At 36.9% G+C, this 24200-nt stretch overlaps 1 protein-coding gene and 1 pseudogene across 1 annotated transcript in view; both read left to right on the plus strand.

Annotated features, from left to right (window-relative positions):
• Positions 1–24200, plus strand: part of RAD18 (RAD18 E3 ubiquitin protein ligase) — a 108576-nt gene that overhangs the window by 49946 nt on the left and 34430 nt on the right. Inside the window, exons 8-11 of the mRNA XM_028101755.1 lie at positions 1179–1255; positions 2546–2606; positions 13654–13791; positions 18882–19056. Of these exons, the coding sequence (XP_027957556.1) occupies positions 1179–1255; positions 2546–2606; positions 13654–13791; positions 18882–19056 (451 nt within the window). The remainder of the gene's footprint in view (positions 1–1178; positions 1256–2545; positions 2607–13653; positions 13792–18881; positions 19057–24200) is intronic.
• Positions 5371–5626, plus strand: LOC114207735 (general transcription factor IIH subunit 5 pseudogene; annotated as a pseudogene).

Consider the following 24200-nt stretch of genomic DNA (forward strand, 5'->3'; position numbering starts at 1 on the left):
ACGACCTTTAAGTAGTCACAGTCTACCTTCAAATGATATACTTCATTTGTAGTATAAGAACCTTACAACACTATACTTCCAATCCCTAATTCTTTGTGTTGTTGTCATGAGTTTTACATTTTTACCTATGCTGTTAACACAGTATCTTGTTTTCCTTTAAACGGACAGTTATCTTTTAGAGTAGTTAAAATAAGAAAAATATATTTTGTATTTACCTTCATTTTTACCATTTCTAGCACTCTTTATTTTCTCTTATAGGAAGAGATAAAGAAGAGATAAGTTTCTCGTTTCATATTTCTTCTGCCTAAGCAACTTCCTTTAACGCTTTTATGGTATTGGTCTGCTAATAATACATTCTCTGTTTTTGTTTGTCTCAGAAAATGTTTATTCATCCTTCACTTTTTGAAAAATATTTCCATTGGTATAGAATTCTGGATTGGCAGGGTTTTCCCCTATACTTTTAATTCATCACTCCATTGTCTTCTGGCTTGAATGGTTTCTGATGAGAAGCATTTTATAATGCTTGATTTTTCTTTATGTAATATACTCTTTTTCTCTGGCTCACACAGAATTTCTCTGTGTGTCAGTGTGTATATATGTTATTGTATTTTTGTTTTGTTTTGTTTTTGCATTTATTCTGCATATATTTGTGGTTTGATGTCTTTAATTAAATTTGGCAAATTCTGGCCATTGGGTCCTCAAATATTTTTTCTTTTCCCTTTTTTATTCCTCTTTTGGGATTTCTGTTACATGTATGTTAGGCTTTTTGATATTGCTCCATAGCTCTTAGTGCTCTGTATCTAAAAGTGTAAATTTATATTTAGTACATTGGAGTTTGAGTGGATATCTTGCTAAGAATTGGATTCACACTAACAAGTTAATTTTCATATTCCATTGGGACTGCTATTTATACCTATATTCTTAAAGAGCAAAATTACTGTACTCTTATAGTTGTGTCTTAAACTGTTCTGCATGTGTAAGAATTCAGTGTTTTATTCCATGTTATTTTTGTAATCTGTTATTTTGAAATAACTTTGGACTTAGAGAAAAATTTTAAGAGTAGGACAGGGCGTTCACATATACCCATCTTCCAGCTTTAGAGTTAACACCTTACATAACCATAGTACAATGATGAAAACCATATAACTAACATTGGCTCTATGTCCTTATTTTAACAGCTGCTGAAATAGTTCAAGAAATTGAAAATATGGAGAAGACTAGGATGCGTCTTGAAGCTAGTAAACTCAATGAAGGCGTATGTTGATGGTCTATTTCATTATCTGGGTAGAAATGATGGAAAGAAAAATCGAATGCCCTGATAAAATTAAAACATGCCAGAATTAAATCTGTTCAATAGGAAATGTCCTGGAACATATTTCCATTTAATGTATTATGATTTACTTGCAGTTCATTTTTAGCACAGAATTCTGTCACATTTAGCAGTCTTCTAGGACAAAATACAATTATAGTCCTATAGTAAAAGCATATGCCTGTACATCAGATGGCCTTGATATTAGTTCTTTCTCTGCTGGTTGCGTTTGATAAGCTCTTTAATATCTGTGGCCCTTGGGGTCTTTGTCTGTAAAACTCAGGGTTGAACTATACGATCTCTAAGATCCCCCTTTAGCTCTGGCATTCTGCAATTCTGTGATTATACTAATGGAGAAATTAAGTAATTGTAAAACTTTATGAGGATTGAGTATCTATTGAGCTTATTGAGGGAATCAGAGACTTAAAATTCTTCACTATTGCCTTCCTCTAGCTTGATGGTCCAAAACTTGAGGAAAGGATACCAAAGAAGAAAATAGTCATTGTGTCCTATGACACTGGAGGAAGTGTTTTGGGCTCTCCCAAGTAGACTTTTTTTCCTAGACCATCGGTAATGTGTCTGTAAGGAAAGCTACGACCTTAGGGAAGTAAGTTTATAATCAGATAGTAGAAAAAAAAAATGAGGTTTTCATTGACTTTATCATTACCTGTGTGCTAACTATAAGATGGAGGCTATAATGAATCATGTAAGTAGATTTCTGATCTTTTAAATCTTAAGATTTTCAAAAGTGGAAGTAGAAATTTAACACGCTAAAGTCTTACAATACCGTATTTTCTTTATATGTTAACTTTCCAGTAGACTTGGAGAAGTTAGGTTGGAAAAGGGAGAAGACAAACAAGAAAATCTGCCTTATTAATGATCTGCTAAATGCTTCTTCAGTCTTGTAGTTTCAAATATTACTTGTATTAATGAATGTGAAAAATTAAATATTGAAAATAGGAATTTAATTGTTGTGTTAATACTTCATCTTAGCGTTAATCTGTATATTGGTGTTGCATTTTCTGCACATGAGAAAACAGTAGTAAAATGTATACTAATTATGCTATTCAAGGGAAGTTCAAAGGAGTTATTCTTCCTAGGTTTCTGTAAAACAGAGATAAGAGATTATTTTCCCCTATTTTAAACATCCACGTTTGAGATTTTAAAGTTTGTAATACTAATTTCTGTTTTTGTCATATTTTGAATTTTTAATTAAGTTTTTTTGGATTATTTTAGGTAATGGTTTTTACAAAGGACCAAACAGAAAAGGAAATAGATGAAATTCACAGTAAATATCGTAAGTTGTGTGGCATCTTCTTTATTTACAGAGAACTTGGGTTGCAGATTTTCATCTTAAGTAATTTTTTAAAATAAATTTTTATAGTAATATTTGATATAAACATTTCTTGTTAGTATTAAGCAACTGAATTTTAGTTGAGTGTTTATTCAGTGACCTTTTCTGTAAGTCTATGTGCCTGCTTTTTGATTTCTAACATTCTACTTTGAGCTTATCACTAAGCATTTTGCAAAATATTAATTAGCTGTCTCAAAGCATCTCTCTGAAAATAAAATGGAATTAAAATGGAAACTCCTGACTTTCCATCTGTCCTCAGGCCACTCACTGGCAACACTTCTGTGAAGAATTTTAGCACTTCTGTGGCTTGCAAATTTGTGCCAAAAATATTTTTCATTTTATCAGTTATTACCAACTTCCAAATTACTTCCTTTTCCTTATTAGGCCTGTGTATGTATCTTTTCCAGGGCCAGCACTTCAATGTTTTGTCAATTTGGTAGCTATTTTTGCTTGGTTAGTTGCATTTTTAGTTTAAATTTAAGTGCCTTACAAACAGGTAGTTAATAAATTTTTGTTGAATGAGTATTCCACACATGATATGTTTTAGTTATGCTAAGAGAATTTTGTTTTCTTCTTTTAGTTCTTAAGCTTTGAATGTGTAAGTTCAGCACTGACCTGCGTGGGGAGGGGGCAATGAAGTACACAGGCACTAGATACAGGTGTGATGGCCTGTGCCTTACACACAGGAAAAGAAGCCTCGAATATTCTGGGACTACAGACTGAACAACAAAAGTCACTGTTTTTCTGTTGTTAGAAAGATAAATGTAATGGGAGCGTCCTTCATCAAGTTTTGGGAAGTCAATGTCATTTTCTTGAGATAGGAGATAGAGACTATCAAATGATCATTGAATTGTCAAAAATAAGTCCTGTAAAAATAAGGAAACCAGAAAATTTGCTTGAAGAGAAAGTAATTTAAACCACTAAAAAGGATGAGAAACAATGCCATACTGAGAAAAATATGGATTAGATTTAGGCAAAAAAATATACAACTATCTACTGCTCCCCATTTACATATATAAAAAGAAGTCTAACTTCACTAGGTAGGTCGTATTAAATTAATGCATTTAGCCCTAAAATAAACCTCCATATCTAATTTAAAAAAAGTACATGAAATGAACAATTCTTAGAAAGATACAAATTACTAAATCATATTCAAGAAGAAGTAGATAGGCAAATTGAATTTGCAGTCCCTGAAGAAATGCCAGGTCCAAATGGGTTTACTGGTGAATTCCATGAAATATGTAAGGAAGGAAATAATATCAATTCGATACATATTCTGCTAGAAGATTGAAATGCAAGGAATACTTCCTACCTCATTTTATGAGGCTGAAGTTTCCATGAAACTACAAATCAAAAACAATATAGTAAAAGTTCTGACTAGTAATCCTCATGAACATGGATGCAAAGATCCTTAACAAGATTTTAATAAATTAAATCTGGCAATACATATAAAGGATGATACATCATAACCAAGTGGGATGTATCCTAATAAGGCAAGATTGGTTTAATTTTAGAAAATTCATCATTGTAATTCACTGTATTAAGTGACTGAAAAAAAACAACTATATGATTCTCTAAGTAGGTGCAGAATAAGCATTTGACAAAATTGAACACCCATTAATAATAAAAACTCTTACTAAAATAGAATTTCTTCAATCTGATAAAGAATATCTGCAGAAAAACTACAGCTAACGTCATAATTAATGATGAAATAGTAAATACTTTGGGAACAAGGTAGAGGTGTCCATTCTCGCCTCTTTTGTTCAACATTGTACTTACAGTGTGAAGAAGCAGGAATAAATAGTATACAGATTTGAACAGAAGGAATAAAACTATATTCACAGCCAAGATGATCATCTTTCACAAATAGTTTAAATCATAAAAGAAAAAGCTTAAAGAAAATGTGGTGAGATATATTTCAGTAGAATTAAATTTTACTCTTTAAAAGGCAAATATAAAAAAGAAAAACCAAGCTACAGATTGTGAGAAAATATTGTAAAATTTATATTTGACAAAGTACTAGTGTCTATATTATGTTCTATATAGGTACTATATTCTTTAGAACTCTTACAATTCAGTAAGGCAAATGCCATATTTTTTTAAATCAGGGCAAAATATTTAACCATTCTTCAGCAAAATAAGTATTCAAAACCCAAATAACCACATGAAAATATATGGTTAATCTTATTAGTCTTTAGGAAAAAAGAATTTTAAAGGAAATAATAATACAAAAAAATAAATTAAATAATACTATGTACTTTAATGGAAAAAAAGCAAGAAAGGATAATACCAAACTGCTGGTCAGGATGTAGAGCAAATGGCAATCTTATACATTGCTGGTGAGAATGCAAAGTGACACAGTCACTTAGGTAAACCGTTTAGCAGTTTGTTTTAAAGACACATACATACATACAGCCCAGTCATTCTACTCCTAGCTATTTATTCAAGAGAAACGAAAGCGTATGTCCATACAGAGATTTTTGAAAGCAGGTTTATTGAGATATAATTTCCAAAAAATAAAATTCATCAGTTGTAATGAACAATTTGAAGGATATTATTGACACATGTTATAGCAGCTTATTCATATTATCCTAAACTGAAAACAACCTAAATATCCATAAACACATTATGATACATCCGTATGCAATGGAACAGTACTTAACAATAAAAAAGAATTAACTTGAAGTGCTGCTGGTTCTGAGGGTGGAGCATTTTAAAGGTCATCTGTACCTTCTGACTGGGAAAAGATGGTTAATGTCTTGAAAGGAGTGCTAATAGAATGTGACCCTGCCATGAAGCAGTTCCTGCTGTACTTCGATGAATCAAATGCCTTAGGGAAGAAGTTCATCATTCAAGACATTGATGACACTCCTGTCTTCGTTATTGCAGAGTTGGTTAACGTCCTCCAGGAGCGAGTAGGTGAATTAATGGACCAAAATGCTTTTTTTCTTATCCAGAAGTGAAGATACTCAATATTGACCACTTAGGAATTACAAGTAACACATGTGAGAGATGGTCACCATTCAGTGTCCTGTGTGACAGATGAGACTTAGCGGCTTAGGCACATATCATGGGAAACCTGTGGTGTCGTTTGTTCAGAAAAAAGTCCCTGAACTGATTTTCTTGTTTTTTTCCCCAGTACCTGTACCCTAGAATTTAAAAAAAGAAAGAAAAAAAACTTCAATGGTTGTCTGTAATTTGGCTTTTATTATCCTACATTAAAATATAAATGTAAATGGTTTGCTACCTTTTAAATACCAATTTAATACATTAAGAATATAATGGAATATGCCTTCATCAGTTAAAAAAAAAAAAACAACTCTCCATATAGGAAACAACATGGAGGGATGTCAGCAACATTGTGTCACAACACAAGCCCAACTAAAAAGGCAGCATCTTGAATGGTCCCATTTATATAAAGTTCTAGAAAAAGGCAGCGATTAGTAACTGAAAGCAAATTAGGTACTGCCAGCTGCTGTGGGTGGAGGAAAAGGGAATCATGGAGGGACTCTTTTACCTGACTTATTGGTAGTTACATGACTGCACATTTTTTAAAAAATGCATCAGATTGTTTGCTTAAAATTGACGAATTTTATTGTGTGTACATTATTTCTCAGGAAGTCTGATTTTAAAAACTTAGTGACAAGTGGCATTCTTTTCTATTTCTGCAAATCTCTTTGATGCCTTGCTTAATAGAGGACATCTTGATTCTCATATCAGCTTCTGCATTTAAACTGTTGCCATGTGTTTTTTCGGTTAAAGTATATGAAAATATCCAGCCTGATGCAGGAAGGGGTTTCAGTAGATTTTTTAGGTAATCATGGATATTCTTGGCAAGTGTTATTTCAGAAAGGTTATTTACAGTGGAATTTGAAATCATATTAATGAAGTTTCTGTACTCTATTGCATAAAAATCCACTGGTCTATCTTGTTGCTTTGAATGCACCTTTTACCTGTGAATGATTTTTGTAGCATCATTTGTTGGTTATGGAAAATATTGATACAGTGAGTTGCAAATGTTTGCATATTTATATTGCATTTATATTATATAATATAAAAAATAGCATTCCTTAGTTTCACCACCAGTCTTATCAGAAAAGTTAGGTATTGGGAAGTTGTTAGATCATAATGGTGGATACCAGTTACCCAAAATTCTGATTTTCACTTGAAAGATATTCTTTTATATTTGGCAGCAAATACTGTTACTTGTTTTTCTTGAAATGACAACTTCCCGCATTCATTTTTGAGAAAATGTATTATCCAAGTCTGAATAATCATGGTTTGTCTACTGTTCTTTCAAATAAAAACAATGTTCATTTAAAAAGTGGCTAATTTAGCTCACAACTGAAATAATTACACAAGTGTTTCTTCAGGGTACTTTGGGTATGTAGCAGAAGTGCTGTATCTATAGTTCTCATTTTACCTTGTGAGATAGAAGTTTCACAAAGCAATATTTACCCTTCTCATTTTTTTAAAAGGTTGTATTCAGATGTTTTCAAATGATGTTTGCATTCCCCCTCCCCAACCTTAAATGGCCCCAACATTAGAAAAATTATTTTGTATCATTTTTCTCTCAAAATTTCATTGACTTTGAAAAAAATATAAATAGTGGGATAATTATGTTCCAAAGCCAGTTGGTTATGCTGATCCAAACCATCCATACTGCATCCTACTCTCTGTTTCTCTCTCTCTCTCTCTTTTTTTAAGTAAGACTTTGTTTTTAAAGCAGGGAAATGTTACAGAAAGTTCCCATATGTTCCCCGCCCCAACACATGCATAACCTCTCCCATTATCAACACCCCCCACCAGAGGGTACATTTGTTATAGTTGGTGAACCTACATTGACACATCATAGTCACCCAAAGTCCATACTTTAGGGTTCATTTCTGGTGTTGGACAGAGATACAATGACATGCATCACTGTGGTATCCTGCAGAGTATTTCCACTGCCCTAAGAATCTTTTGTGCTTCATCTATTCATACCCCACCTGCTACAAAACTGGCAACCACTGATCTTTTTATTATCTGCATAATTTTGCCTTTTCCAGAATGTCATATAGTTGGCATCACATGATATGTAGTCTTTTCAGATTGTCTTCTGTCACTTGGCAATATGCATTTAAAGTTCCTCCATGTCTTTTCATGGCTTGATGGTGCTTTTCTTTTTAGTGCTGAATAATATTCCCTTGTCTACATGTACTATAGCTTATCCATTCAACTAGGACATCTTGGTTGCTTACTCTTGCCATTTTTAATGTACTCTGGTACTTTCCATTCTACTCTTTACTATTTAATTAAGAAAAAATGCTGGGCTATACCTAATTGTTTTCATAACCTACACTCTCACTTCCAGCAGAACAGTCCCAGGTGTATTTGTATGCCAGTGGGAAAGGGAAATTGATGATGTAAGACAGGGAGAGGGTAATCACAGGTGCTGTATCTTTGAGAAGTCCTTAGTGATGGAATCCAGAGCAGAAGTTAGGGCTTGGCCTTTTTTTTCCCCCCAAGAGAATAGATCTATACCTTTATTTATTTATTTTCCAGTAAGTTTAAATCCTTGAGGGGTACAACATTACACGGATTCTGTGGCCAGTGGCTTTAGCAGGAAGGTTGCTTTGGAATTTGGCATGAACCATGCCATTGTTTCCGTGAGCACAAGTTACTTTTCCTCAGATTCCTCTGGTTTTGTTTGGTTTGCCACCAGGAGTCACTGTGGTGTTCTTTGCTTTGTACACAGAAGCACATCTCTTGCCTAGGTAGAATTCAGATTCATCTCGAGCATAAACACCTTCAATTTTAAGAACTGTGTGCTCCCTCTGGTTCTGGAGACCTGGCTGATAGCTAGCAAAAATGGTCTTGGGCCACAGCCTCCCAGACCTATTTGTCGTGTTAGGAGTCCTGTTCCCAGCAGGCCTCCACAGGCTCCAAGATGGCCAGGGTTTGGCCTTTAATTACTGCAAGGACCATCATTTCTTATTCCATACAAAGAAGATAGAGCATATGTGCGCTGATGAAGTAATGGTAGTTGGAAGATGACAGAGCTCCTGTTAGAATGTTTCTGTGCTTTCCTAGTAGTGTGAGGCTGGCTGAGAAGGGAGTGTTGCAGGTGTGAAAAGTGTGAAATGGTCATTTTGTAGTAAAGCAGAGTTTGCTAGAGAAAGGTGAAAAAGTTGTACAGCAGTGTTGAGTGTCCATTTTAGGCTTATGTCATGGATTTAAAGTGAGACTGGTCAGTTCAGGGCTAAATGAATAAGCCCTTACTGAATGTTAGCCATTACTGTTACTCTCTTCTCCATCCAGGGTTAGATGTTTGAGGCTCCTAGATGGTTGGTGAAAAAAATGCATGAGATTTTACTTTGAGAGACACTGACTCCAAACTCGTTCTGTGACTTAAAGTAGATGAGTATCTCAGTGTCATCGTTTTGGAGGGTGAGTCTGTCCTATTCTTGTGAGAGCCTGGCTTTGGTCTTGTGTACCTCAGAGTTCACGGGCAGATCCAGAGGTGCTTTGGCTGTAAAAGCTGGTCTAAAAAAGTAGTTAAGGGGTGGTGAAAGAGTGAAGGGCTTAACTTGGAGAGGCAGAAAGGGTGATACGATTCAGGTATTAAAAATCTTGAAAATATGAGTTGGCTGAATGTGGGGCTTATTCATCAGCTCCCACAATGATCTCAGCCACTTAATATTTTTAAGAGGTAAATTCAGGGCATCTAATTAGCAGAACTGAGATTTTAAACTCTAAAGTACTCCTTGCCAGATGGCACAGCTCCTAAAATGAGGTGAAGAGATGAATGGGAACAATTTTATTAGTCATAATCTCTTGGCATTGTTCATCTTTTGAGCAGAGGTTATTGGACTTCTTGGGCCAAAGCCAGAGCAGTGGCTGCCATTTACTTTTTGGTTTCCAGCCTAGCTGTAGGGGTAATCAGATTAAATAAAGAAAATCTCTTTTAAACCTGGGATTTTATTACTTTAGAAGAGAAAGTCATTAAGCCTCCTTAACTCTTAATGAGATTACTTGAGCAAGTTTTTAAAGTAATTCTTACACCCATAATTCCCTTGTACACAGTGGCCTCACTGGGAGAAGACCTAGACCATGTCTGACCAAATTTCGTAGACCCCATAGTGCTGTGATACCCTTGCCTAACAGAAACCACATAGTGATGGTGGTGGTAGTCGCCCACTGACTCTGGGGAGCTGAGGGAAGTATAAAATAATTATCCTCAAATGCACAGAGTTAAATAGGACCTGAAAGAAAACACCTAGCTTATTTCCTAGATAGGATCTCATTTATTTCTGAAGAGCTAACTTTTCCCAGTAATCTTTATGGCCAGCCCACATTTCTTGCTGGAATTTTAACCAGTCTCTTATTAAAATTTACCAGATACTTTCCAAGCCAACATACAAGTTTCACTGGGAGTTTTACATGTACCATGCACATAAATATATTGGGATTAGGAGCAGTTCCTCCCTAATGTCCAAAGAACAGTCATATTTATAGATCAGAAATATTGAAATCTGTGCACATGTAGGCAAAACTGGCTTCTGCCAGTCGGGGGGAGGGGGTCAATTGAGCCTTCACCCCACAGGATTTTGCATGTCTGTAGACAAGAATTGTTTTCCGTTGCCATCAGTTATCTACAATTTACAGAGCTGTGACAAAGCTCAAAGGCAGTGAATAGAATGCTGGAAGGGTAGCTCTAGAAAAGGCACAGTTTTCAATAAAAGCACAACTTTTTTCCTACACTCATTGATTCTTAGTGTTGTGCCACAGGGAAAGTGTTGGTTACTGTATGAAAGCGGTCTCAAAACTTGAACTATTTGCAGTATGATTCTTTCTAAAATACATTTTTACAGGATTTATGACATCATTTTGAACCATGACTTAAGTGTTTGAGGGTGCTGGATAAGTCAAGTGCATCCTCAGCTATCTGAACTATACAGTTCAGGATCACAAATAGATGTCCTAAAGGCTGTGCTCTAACAATGCCTGGCTATTCTTTATTGAGTAGATTAATGTACATTAATAATGGTGACCTCGAGATCAGGCTTACATTATCTTCAGATGTGTTAAAGTAGCAGGTGTTATTAAGATTGGTGTAATTACGATATCCTGAGATAAGGTGGATTGGGGGTGGGTAGTGGATGTTAAAGGGATCTTGATGGGAAACAGGCAAGAAATGCAAGGGAATCGAAATGGGTATCCTTTGTTTTTATAATCCAACTTTCCTGGAGGCTTCTGCTTTTATATTCAGTTAGTGTTCTTCATGTTAGTACTCTTTTCTTGGGAGTTAGAATGGTGTCTTTTGGATATATATAAGAAAGTGGTATCTTTCATGCTCTCTCAAAAGCCTTCAGAGTATGGGGCCTGGGGGAAAAAACCTACAGTAGCGAACTAGGAATATCCTGTTTCCATGTTTGTATCTGAGGAAAGGAGAAGATAAGAAGGAGAGGTTTCACATGCAGAAGAATGAAACTGGACCATTTCCTTACACCACACACAAAAATAGACTCCAAATGGTTGAAAGACCTCAGTGTGAGACAGGAGTCCATCAAAATCCTAAAGGAGAACACAGGCAGCAACCTCTTTGACCTCAGCCGCAGCAACTTCTTCCTAGAAACATCGCCAAAGGCAAGGGAAGCAAGGGCAAAAATGAACTATTGGGATTTCATCAAGATAAAAAGCTTTTGCACAGCAAAAGAAACAGTCCACAAAACCAAAAGACAGCCGACAGAATGGGAGAAGATATTTGCAAATGACATATCAGATAAAGGGCTAGTATCCAAAATCTGTAAAGAACTTATCCAACTCAACACCCAAAGAACAAATGATCCAATCAAGAAATGAGCAGGAGACATGAACAGACATTTTTCCAAAGAAGACATCCAAATGACCAACAGACACATGAAAAAGTGCTCAACATCGCTCGACATCAGGGAAATCCAAATCAAAACCTCCATGAGATACCACCTCACACCAGTCAGAATGGCTAAAATTAACAAGTCAGGAAACGACAGATGTTGGCGGGGATGCAGAGAAAGGGGAACCCTCCTACACTGTTGGTGGGAATGCAAGCTGGTGCAACCACTCTGGAGAACAGTATGGAGGTTCCTCAAACAGTTGAAAATAGAGCTACCATACGATCTAGCAATTGCACTACTGGGTATTTACCCCAAAGATACAACTGTAGGGATCCAAAGGGGTACATGCACTCTGATGTTTATAGCAGCAATGTCCACAATAGCCAAACTGTGGAAAGAGCCAAGGTGTCCACTGACGGATGAATGGATAAAGAAGATGTGGTATATATACACAATGGAATGTTATGCAGCCATCAAAAGGAATGAGATCTTGCCATTTGCAATGACGTGGATGGAACTGGAGGGTGTTATGCTGAGTGAAATAAGTCAATCCAAGAAAGGTATCATATGACCTCACTGATATGAAGAATTCTTTTTTTTAATAATTTTTTATTGTTATGTTAATCAACATACATTACATCATTAGTTTTTGATGTAGTGTTCCATGATTCATTGTTTGTGCATAACACCCAGTGCTCCACGCAGAATGTGCCCTCTTTAATACCCATCACCAGGCTAACCCATCCCCCCACCCCCTCCCCTCTAGAACCTACCCCAGTTTGTTTTTCAGAGTCCATCGTCTCTAATGGTTCGTCTCCCCCTCCGACTTACTCCCCCTTCATTCTTCCCCTCCTGCTATCTTCTTCTTTTTTTTTTCTTAACATATATTGCATTATTTGTTTCAGAAGTACAGATCCGTGATTCATCAGTCTTGTACAATTCACAGTGCTCACCATAGCACATACCCTCCCCAATGTCTATCACCCAGCCACCCAATCCCTCCCACCCCCCACCACTCCAGCAACCCTCAGTTTGTTTCCTGAGATGATATGAGGAATTCTTAATCTTAGGAAACAAACTGAGGGTTGTTGGAGTGAGGGTGGGGTGGGAGGGATGGGGTGGCTGGGTTATAGACATTGGGGAGGGTATGTGCTATGGTGAGTGCTGTGAATTGTGCAAGACTGTTGAATCACGGATCTGTACCTCTGAAACAAATAATACGATATATGTTAAGAAAAAAAAAGATAGCAGGAATGAAGGGGGGGAAATTGGAGGGGGAGACGAACCATGAAAGACGAGGGGAAGATGGACTCTGCAGAACAAACTGAGGGTTCTAGAGGGGAGGGGGGTGGTGGCATGGGTTAGCCTGGTGATGGGTATTGAAGAGGGCACGGACTGAATGGAGCATTGGGTGTTATGCACAAACAATGAATCATGGAACACTACATCAAAAACTAATGATGTATGGTGATTAACATAACAATAAAAAATTTAAAGAAAAAAAAAAGAGAGGCTTCCATGACCCCTAGCCCTTTGTATTTTTGTGCTTGCCAGCTTGTAAATTTATTGCAAGTGATTCCCAAAGATGTTGTTCTTTTATCTTTTTTTTTTTTTTAAGATTTTGGGGCACCTGGGTGGCTCAGTCGTTAGGTGTCTGCCTTTGGCTCAGGTCATGGTCCCAGGGTCCTGGGATCGAGCCCCACATCGGGCTCCCTGCTCAGCAGGGAACTTGCTTCTCCCTCTCCCACTCCCCCTGCTTGTGTTCCCTCCTTCGCTGTCTCTCTCTCTGTCAAATACATAAATAAATAAATAAATAAATCTTTAAAAAAAAAAAGATTTTATTTATGAGAGAGAGAGAGAGTGAGTGAGCAGGAGGGGGGAGGGCCAGAGGGGGAGGGAGAAGCAGACGCCCCACTGAGCAGGGAGCCCAACTTGGGGCTCCATCCCAGGACCCTGGGATCATAACCTGAGCTGAAGGCAGATGCTTAACCAACACTTAACTGAGCCACCCAGATGCCCCCAAAGATGTTGTTCTTGAGCAAGTTTGTATACTTCTTGATACTCAGTTTGTCAGCATAACAAAAATAAAACTTGTAGTTCTTGCTTTACTGAAAAGATCTTTTGAATTTTAGGTAAAAAACATCAGAATGAATTTCGGCTTCTGGTGGATCAGGCCAAAAAAGGATACAAGAAAACTGTTGAAATGTCAAAAAAAAAAGTAACAAAAGAAGAAGATGGATCTACAGAAAAGCTATTACCTGTATGCGTGGGTAAGAGACTAATTATAGTAACTAAAAACAGAAATATGGTGAATTTCACTATTTATTTTAAGATTTATTTATTTTATCTTAGAGCATGTGTATGTGTGAGAGCAGGGAAAGGGGCAAAGGGAGAGGGTGGAGAGAGAATCTCAAGCAGACTCCCTGCTGAGAGCAGAGCCCAACACAGGGCTTGATCTCATGACCCTGAGGTCATGACCTCAGCCAAAACCAAGAGTTGGGACACTTAACCACCCAGGTGCCCCTGAATTTTCTATTTATTTTTAATATAAAAAGAATATAAAACCATGGGAATTTACCTTTTTATTAGGTATCTGCAGTGGGAAAAATGATTGGGGGAATGCCCTAAAGACAAGTTTCTAAAATCTTTGACTTAATGGTAAATTAGAAGTTTCTTAGTTGTTTCAGTCTGAGAGTGTTTTCTAGGTATAGGATTTATTGCTGTACATCTTCAAATATCCTACAAATAATTTTATCTTAGAATAATTTTTGTTTTAGGCCACTGGTTCTAATTTTGGATGGAATGTTCTGCTAAAAAGTCTGAAGCTTATAAACTTGGTATGCCCATATACAGCACATCCTTAATTTGGATCCATTTTAAGTTTGAGATTAATATTATATTTCTGTTGCCAGGGCTTTGGGCCAGTGAACAAAACAGAATCATAATGGAGGAAAGTGGGGCGCCTGGGTGGCTCAGATGGTTAAGCGTCTGCCTTCGGCTCAGGTCATGATCCCAGGGTCCTGGGATCGAGTCCCGCATCGGGCTCCCTGCTCCTTGGGAGCCTGCTTCTCCCTCTGCCTCTGTCTCTCTCTCTCTCTGTCTCTCATGAATAAATAAATAAATAAATCTTTAAAAAAAAAATAATGGAGGAAAGTGCACATGAAAATTCCTTATTTTTTTCTTTATTGTGATAAACTGTACATAATATTTATCATTTTAACCATTCATAAATGTACAATTCAGCGGCGTTAAATACATTCAGAATGTTTTATAATAATCACCACCATCTAGATCCAAAACTTTTATATCATCCAACATAAACTCTGTACCCATTAAAAATAATAACTCTCTAGCCCTTTCCCAGTCAGACCCTGGTAATCTCTGTTCTACTTTCTGTGAGAATTTGCTTATACTAGGTACCTCATATAAGTGGAAACTTCTGTGTTAACGTCTTTCACTAAGCATAATATTTTCAAGGTCCTTTTGTAGCATGTATCAAAATTTCATTGCTTTTTATGACCAAATAATATTCCATTGTGTGTACATGCCACATTTTATCTGTTCATCTGTAATGGGTTATTTTCACCTTTTGGCTATTGTGAATAATGGTGTGTGAAGTGTTCAAATATCTGTTCAAGTCTCTGCTTTCCATTCTTTTGGGTGTATACCTGAGGGTGGAGTTTCTGATTCTTATGGTAATCTATGTTTACCTTATGAAAAACCACAAAACTCTTTTCAAAGCAGCTGTACCATTTTATATTCCTGCCAGCACTAATTAACGATTCCAGTGTCTCTGTATCCTTGCCAACACCTGTTCCTTTTTTTTTTTTTTACCATAGCCATCAAGGTAGGTATGAAGTGAGTATCTCATGGTTTTGATTTGCATTTTCCTAATGACTAATAATGTTGAGCATCTTTTCATATACTTATTGGCTATGTGCTTTTCTTTGGAGAAAAGTCTGTTCATGCTCTTTGCTCATTTTTCAGTTGGTTTTCTTGTTTTTTTAAGGAATTCTTTATATATTCTGCATATTAATCCTTTTCCATGTATATGATTTGCAAATATTTGTAAATATTTTCTTGGTTGCCTCTTTGCTTTCTTCATAGTTTCTTTTGATGCACAAAAGTGCTTAATTTTGATGAAGTCTGATATATCCATTTTTTCTTTTGTTGCCTGTGCTCTTGGTGTTATATCCGTGAAATTGTTGCCAAATCGTTCATGAAGATTTTCCTCTTCGTTTTCTCCTAAGAGTTTTTTGTTTTAGTTTTTAACATTTAGGTCCATGATCCTTTTTGAGTTAATATTTGTGTATGGTATAAGATAAGGGTCCGACTTCATTCTTTTATGTGTAAAGCACCAATTGTTAAAAAGACTATTCTTTCTGCATGGAATGCTCTTGATATTGTTGAAAATCAATTGACTATATATGTGAGGGTTTATTTCTGTTCTCTTCTGTTCTACTCTCTGGTTTCTGTGTCTCTTCTCATGTCAGTACTGTACTGTTTTAGTTACTGTAGCTTTGTTAATACATTTCAAAGTTAGGAGATATGAGTCTTCCAACTTTATTCTTCCTTTTCAAGGTTGTTTTGACTAGTTGGGTCCCTTGAGATTCCTTGTGAATTTTAGGATGAATTTTTCTGTTTCTGCACAAAGTACCTTTGGGATTGAATTAAAGCTGTAGATTGCTTTGGGTACTTTTGATATCTTAAGAGTATTGTATTCCAGTTTATGAACACAGGATGTATTTATGGTTTCTTTAATTTCTTTAACAATGTTTTGTAGTTTTCGGCACTTCAGTTTTTCACCTCCTTGGTTAGATTTATTCCTAAGTCTTACTGTTTTACATGCTGGTGCATTCTTTTTTTTTTTTTTCCTAAATTCTCCTGGTATCATTTAGTAGGTTGCTACCTGAATATATAACTCATGCTCTTTGTGAACAACTTGAATGTGTTCGTGAAGTTGTTAAAGGATTTTCTTAGAAAGTAGTTTAGTTCCTGACAAAAAAATCTGGCTTAATATCTCAGATTGGGAGAACATTTTTGCTTATTGGTTGAATGTCTCTTGAAAATGATTAATTGCTTATACTCAGGACTGTGCATTATATGTGTATATGCCCATAAATACTGCTCTCCGTGGGGTTCAGAGATGATTGCTGCTGGTAGGTTGTTGTGCATGAATGCACGTGTCTGAGAGAGGTGGAGAGTGTGAGAGCAAGGACGACAGACAGACTAGCACAACTGATTGGGAAGTTGAGCTCTGTATAGCATCATACAACCAGTGTAATTTTTGTTCTTTGGAATAAACTTGCTCATTGAAGTGCCAATATAAGTGAATAAGATACATGTTCTCTCAAGTAAATCCTTCATCTGTTTTTGTCACATGTCTTCAGGGAGGCTTGATGTCACAGCCCCAGAGTTGCAAGCTCTGTTTGATGTACTTTTCTGACATCTGTGGACAGATACGAAAGATAACTGACTTTTAATGCCCACAAATTGTTGAATGATACTAATCCCCAAGAGGGAATTTATCTTGGAGAGGCTTATATAAGAAGGGAAGAAGTAAGAAAAGAATGTAAGTCAGGTGCAAAAATAAAAGATGGTTTTAAGTTGAATTCCTACTCCCTGGTTTGTCAGCTTGATTGCATTCTCCTGTCCAGCAGTGTTGAATTGTCTAGGTTCATGAGTTTACTGGGTGATTGAGTCTTCTTAATGTGATCTGGGGTGTCTGTTTACAAGAGATCTTCGAGCTCCTGGATGGTTTTTGTGGTTAGCTTCTTCTTTCCTTTTCCCAGATAAACATTAGAGGGTACAGTTTTGTTTTGGTAATGATTTGGCTTGTTGAAAGCCCAACAACATCAAGAGCTTATTTATAGAAATTACACTTTTGTGACGTATGCTGTTCTTTAGTATAACAAAAACTTCTTATTTCTGGAAAAGTCTTGACTGTATGGACTTGGAAAGGTTTCTTTTTGAAGAATCTGTCTTATTCTTTTTCCATAAAATTTCTGTTTATGACAAAGCCTTGACAGTTTTTTTAGTGTCATTTGTTGAAGGTCACTTGCCCGTACACGCACACTGGCTGAGTGATGTGTGAAAGCTCTGCTTCTCTGTGAGGGAACTCATGAAAGGGGGCTCTATACTCTTAGCACATGTGGCGTGCATGCTCAGTACTTACCCAGTTCCTGACTCCAGTGCACCTGAAATCCTAGCAGAGTCCTGAAACAGGTCGTGAGGGAGAGTCCTGGGCACTGAGGAATCCTTCATGGATATTATTTTCTGCACTTGTATTTGCAGATCTTTGGTCATACCTGTATGTCACATTCTTGCAAACACTGTCTGCATGCCTCCAACTTCCCTTAATTTTATCTGCAGCAAGAAACCTCAGAAATTCAGAATACGACAAGGGATACATAGAAATATGACATGTATTAGATCAAACGGATATACTAGTTATGTCTGATTAGTTTTCCTTTTTCATATTGAATATTAGATTCTATTTAGTGGACTAAGAGAAATATCCAGATGGATTCACTACCACATAGTAGTCAGTGACAAATATCATAGTTCTTTCTTTTATTTTTTTAAATTTATTTGTGTATTTATTTGAGAGAGAGAGAGCGAGCACAAGAGTGGGAGGAGGGGCATGGAGCCCAACACGGGGCTTGATCCCAGGACCCATGAGATCATGACCCGAGCTGAAATCAAGAGTCAGACGCTCAACTGACAGTCACCCAGGTGCCCCAAGCCCATGGTTCTCTTGTTAATTGAATTTTTAATCCTTTTTTGTTATGCTTCATATGTTTGTCAGTTTTCTCTGATCTGTGAAATATGCAGGAATTCTTTAGTAATACTGTAAATAGAAGCCTCATTAGAATTACACGGTTCACTATGCCTGGTTTTAAAAGAAAATTTTGTTTTTATTTTTTAAAGATTTATTTGTTTATTTGAGAGAGTGAGTGAGCGAGAGCACAAGCAGGGGGAGCGGTAGGCAGAGGGAGAGGGAGAAGCAGACTCCCTGCTGAGCACAGAGCCTGATGACACAGGTTCGATCCCAGGACTCTCAGATCATGACCTGAACCGAAGGCAGACGCTTAACCAACTGAGCCACCCAGGCGCCCAGGAAATTTTATTTTTAAATTAAATAAAATGGAAATACATGGGGTGGACAGTATAATTAGATGGCACATAGTAGTGTTGATTCTTATTCTCTGTTGCTAGAGTTTTGGAATCAATGTTACATAAACTTCCATTTTACTAAGTATAAATAACAACATTGAATGTTGTAGAAATAATAAACATAGAGAGGTCGTAGATTTTATGGTACTCTTAAATGTTTTTTTCTTTCCTTTTTCCTTTTTAGAACAGGAAGATAAAAAAATGAAAGTCTCAGATACTTCCCCCGTAACAAACCACTTCTCTCAGTCAAAACTGGAATCCCCAGGGAGAATGGAGTCTGATAGACCAGATGATTCTTCCAGCTGTACTGATATTCAAGAAGAAGCTCTTTCTTCATCAGATTCAGACTCATTCAAGAGGTAAGAAACCTATATTACTTGATTATTTTAAATTTCTATTTCCTGCGCAGGCTAAGGTAGATAGGCAAAAATAATTAGAAAATAACTTTGAGGCCTGGGGCAGTTCATTGTTCTTCCACTTTAGTCTCCTGTTCTGCTTTGTAACTTGCACGTGGATAGCAAGCAGGGAAGCATGTGGGAGAGTATTACAGTGGCCCTGGATATTTTTCTTGGAGTTGGAAAAGAGAGCATGATAAGCAGTGGTGTTTTTGTCAAGACAGTGAGTGAAGAAGATAAAGACAGCTGTACTAGAACATAGAAATGACCAGAAAGACAATGCATAGGAGAGTAAAACAAGAAAGAATAATTTAACTGAACAAGTAAGAATGGATGGAGAAGCTTTAAAAATGAGAGATTTGGAGGAGAGTGGTTTTTCCAAATGATTTTTTAAGATATTTTTAAGGGATGCCTGGGTGGCTTAGTTGGTTAAGCGTCTGCCTTCAGCTCAGGTCATGATCCCAGGGTTCTGGGATCGAGTCCCGCATCTGACTCTCTGCTCATCGGGGAGCCTGCTTCTCCCTCTGCCTGCCGCTCTCCCTGCTTGTGCTCTGTCTCCTTCTCTCTCTCTCTCTCTGACAAAATCTAAAAAAAAAAAAGGATTTTTTAAAGTTGATGTATTTTTAAAAGATGATATAGAGTTAAATCATTGTATATATGTATACAATATATGCATATATATGTATATGTATATAAATTTGTGGTCTGGCATTTCATTTTATCTCATAAACCATTTGTACCTGTTTCTACCTCATCTTTATAGCTGTTTTTCAGTGGGTGCAGCATTCTCCTCTAGTTCTGTACCGTAAATGACCAGATTCTTCAGTTTCTGTTAGACATCTACATTTTTCCCAGTGTTCTATTTACACCCCTAAAACTGTGGTAAATCTCTCTCTATATAGAGTCTTTTGTTTCTAATAAATTATTATTGTTTTTTTTTTTTAAGATTTTATTCATTTATTTGACAGAGAGAGACACAGCGAGAGAGGGAACACAAGCAGGGGGAGTGGGAGAGGGAGAAGCAGGCTTCCCGCGGAGCAGGGAACCTGATGAGGGGCTCGATCCCAGGACGCTGGGATCAGGACCCAAGCCAAAGGCAGACGCTTAACGACTGAGCCACCCAGGCACCCCCTAATAAATTATTTTTAACACTGTTTTGACAGTGGTAGGTGTTGCTGCCTTCTGAGTGAATTATACCAATTTTAAATGCTACCATCAGCATGTGAATGTGTTTTAAAAATTATTTAATCTTTGATATTTCTTCATTTAAAAATTAACAGTGCTGTAGAATGATAGACTATGTCTAAACTGAAACCCATCAAATTAAATTTATTTTAAGAGTATACCCAAAGACCCTCTGCTTTCCTAGGATTCTTGGGAAACTATTTCAAATTATTCAGGGTCGGGTATTAGGAGGGGAAAATCTTCTCACCTCATCCCTAATGTTTTCAAGGTCAGTAACATATCTCAAGTTGGGTAAGTGACTTGCATGTTGTCCCGTTTTGTCTGAAGACATGATACTGCTGCCCGGTTTCTCAACATCAGGCTGTTCCTGCAAGTCCAGTAGGCAGTATTTATTTTTAAATACAAGTCGTGGAGGAATGCAAGGTAAAAATGGAGGAAAATCAGAGTTCAGGGGAGTAAGAGTTCATTTTTAACCATAGTCCCAGAATGCATGTCTGGGAATGTCAGGGTGAGTTTGAATTTGAAGTGGGGGAATGGGAGAAATTGTAGGAGGAAATACATGGCAGCAGATGTGTATTTATGTATTTGGTGGTGAGAGCCTGGTTAGTAGGGTGAGTTTGATGTCTTGACATATAAACATATAAAAACATAAAAATATCATATTTCAGATCTGTTGGAAAGATGAATGGAGGTAATAGATTTGAGAATCTTGATAATTGTGTTTATTCTACTTTTATAAAGTTGAAATCAGTTACATTTCCTTCAGTAATGCTGCAAAAATTGGGACTCTGGCTGGATATCGCATCTCCTTCATTCTGAATCTTCAGCCATATCATAGAATAAATTCCACAGGTTATCTTTTTTTCTTTTTTTTTTTCCCCCTCCCTATTTCTGTTCTGAACTTTGCTTGAGAAAGCTGTGAGCCTGGGCTAATTAGTTCCATTCAAAATTCATTTAATCTGGCCTGAGCTGGGCGCTGACTGGTGAGGCATAGTCTTCTTAGTTACTCTTTGTTGCATTTCCCATGGCACCTCTTCCACACCAGTTGCCTGTGTTTCCTCACCGTTGATGGACGCCGTGTCTGCAGTTCACCAAGGCCAGCTAATCTGACCTGCCTCCAGCTCTTCTTTTCCCTTCTAAGGTTTTTTGTAATTTCTGATCTCTCCTTTCCTGTTTATCATAAGAGAAAGATGTATTTCTTAAGACATTTCTAAAAAATTTTTCCTGGCAGTGAGAAAAAGACATTTCTTTGAAAAAAATTTTTTATTACGTTTTTAATTTTAATTCCAGTATAGTTAACATAGGGTGTTATATTAGTTTCAGATGTACAGTATAGTATACAATTCTATACATTGCTTAGTGCTCGTCATGCTAAGTGTACTGTTAACCCTCTGCATCTGTTTCATTCCTCCCCCTGCCTGCCTCCCTTCTTGTAACCATCAGTTTGTTCCCTATAGTTATGAGTCTGTTTCTCAGTTTGTCTCTTTTTTTCCTTTGTTCATTTGTTTTGTTTCTTCAGTTCCATATAGGAGTGAAATCATATGGTATTTGTCTTTTTCTGAGTTATTTCACTTAGCATTAAACTGCAGGTTGTTGCAAATGGCAAGATTTCATTCTTCTTTATGGCTGAATAATATTCCATCACACACACACACACACACACACACACACACACACACACACACACTCACCTTCTTTTTATTTATTGTTATGTTAATCACCATACATTACATCATTAGTTTTTGATGTAGTGTTCCATGATTCATTGTTTGTGCATAACACCCAGTGCTCCACGCAGAACGTGCCCTCTTTAATACCCATCACCAGGCTAACCCATCCCCACACCTTCTTTATCCTTTCATCAATTGATGGACACTTGGGCTGCTTCCATATCTTGGCTATTGAAAATAATGCTGCTGTAAAGGAGACATATTATTTCTTAAGATAAATTCATCTACCTCCTCTAAGACATTGCTTTGCCAGTCATCCCTTGGGTTTGTTCTTGGATGGCCCCTTTCAGCCCTTCCGCTAGTCTCTTTTTCTCTCATTCTTCCCACTAAGCAGGAAGTATTTTCTGCTTCTATGAATTCCTGTAACAGTGTATCTGAATTCCATAGCAATTTATCTAAATTAAATCCTTTCTTGTATTTAGTTATTTGAGTATCTTTGTCATTACTATAATTATCTATCAAAGTCCTTAAGAATTGAGTCTGTCACTCATTTTCAAAAAAATTTCCTGCCAAGGGTTTACCACTAGTCTGCTACTACTAGACCTTCACTTAGCGAATGATTTATTGATTGTAAGACATAACATTTTCTGTTTACATTTTAATGTCTGAAATTGTGATGTGTATTATAATCAATGGTGTCTTACAGTTGCTACCCACCAAGTTGTGGTTGTGATGTATTTACCAGTTTGTGAGCATCATGGCTCTTCAGACTGTCATTTCACTTGAGTTACATGCATTGTTAGCATTACATTGGTTTGTCATTTAAAATACCTTCCACAAAGTAATGAGAGAAAAAAAGAAAAATGTATGAAGAAAGTGCAGCACAGTGTAAGTTTGATGTTAGCAAGTTAATATTCATCATTGGATGAATGCTGCAATTCCATTCTTGAAAAAGAGTCAAGTGATTTGCAGGACGTAGGAAAGAAAGATACCCACAAGTCTGAAGACTTGTTATAATTTTGTTAATGAACTATGTGCAAAGGATTTTCTGTTACCTGACCAACTGAATAAAGGATAAATGGTTAAGTCCCTTCTAATAAATAGAAGAAATTTCAAAGTAATAACAACATGACTGATTCACATGTTGCAGAAGACTGCTGTCAGTGTGTCCCACATCAATTTGTCAGACCCTTCTTGATGTCTTTGAAAAGAAGCTGCTTCTAGTCACATGTGATGTGATTGAGGAAAGAGATAAATTTAGGAAATGAATTTGCAGAGTGGATGTCAGTAGCTTAGATGAAATTCCTGGAGGCAGTAGTCAAGTATTTTTGAGAAATGCTGTATCTCTGGTGCTGTTGGTAGTACAGACGGTAACTTTGTGAGGGAAAACTCAGACTTCATAGATAGTCAGAATGTGATGAAGAGGAGTCAGGCTCCAAATCTGAAGACATTTTGGGAATACTTTAACCAGTTTATGTCAGTTCTTTTTTTTATATATGCACAATGGTATAAAATAAAAACGTATGTTTACATACAATTATAGAACTCTCTAGATATGTAAATTTAAAATTCTAAGTGAAAAGGAAGTCTTTTTTAAAAAGATTTATTTGTTCATTGAGAGAGAGAGTGGGGGAGGGGCAGAGGAAGAGACTCTTAAAGCAGACTCCCTGCTGAGCGCAGAACCTGATGTGGGGCTCTATCTCATGACCCATGAGATCATGATCTGAGCTGAAACCAAGAGGCAGTCACTTAACCAACTGAGCCACCCAGATGCCCCAGGAAGTCTTATATCATAGTTGACTTGACCTCGATTTTTTCTGAGTGACATAAAATAATGGCTCATTTTGCCATCAGTGTTGCCTTAGGTATTTGTTTGTTTTAAGATTTTATTTATTTATTTGACAGAGAGAGACATAGCTAGAGAGGGAACACAAGCAGGGGGCGTAGGAGAAGGAAAAGCAGGCTCCCCACAGAGCAGGGAGCCTGATGCGGGGCTTGATCCCAGGACCCTGGGATCATGACGCGAGCCGGAGGCAGACACTTAAAGACTGAGCCACCCAGGCACCCCTGTCTTAGGTTTTTGAAATATAGTATCTGAGTATGAATAAGGTCTCTGACTCACTTCAAATATAATTTCATCACCTAGTTGGAAACTTAAAAAGAATGTCATAATACTGGTTGGTGGTAACCTGGCAGAAGACTGACATGAAGTATAGTGATCCACTGGTTAATTCCAGTGTTATTTAGTGATTA

This window comes from Eumetopias jubatus, unplaced genomic scaffold (assembly GCF_037043125.1).
Source record: "Eumetopias jubatus isolate StellerSeaLion01/CBP00866 unplaced genomic scaffold, mEumJub1_p1.0 scaffold_1, whole genome shotgun sequence".
Classification (NCBI taxonomy): Eukaryota; Metazoa; Chordata; class Mammalia; order Carnivora; family Otariidae; genus Eumetopias; species Eumetopias jubatus.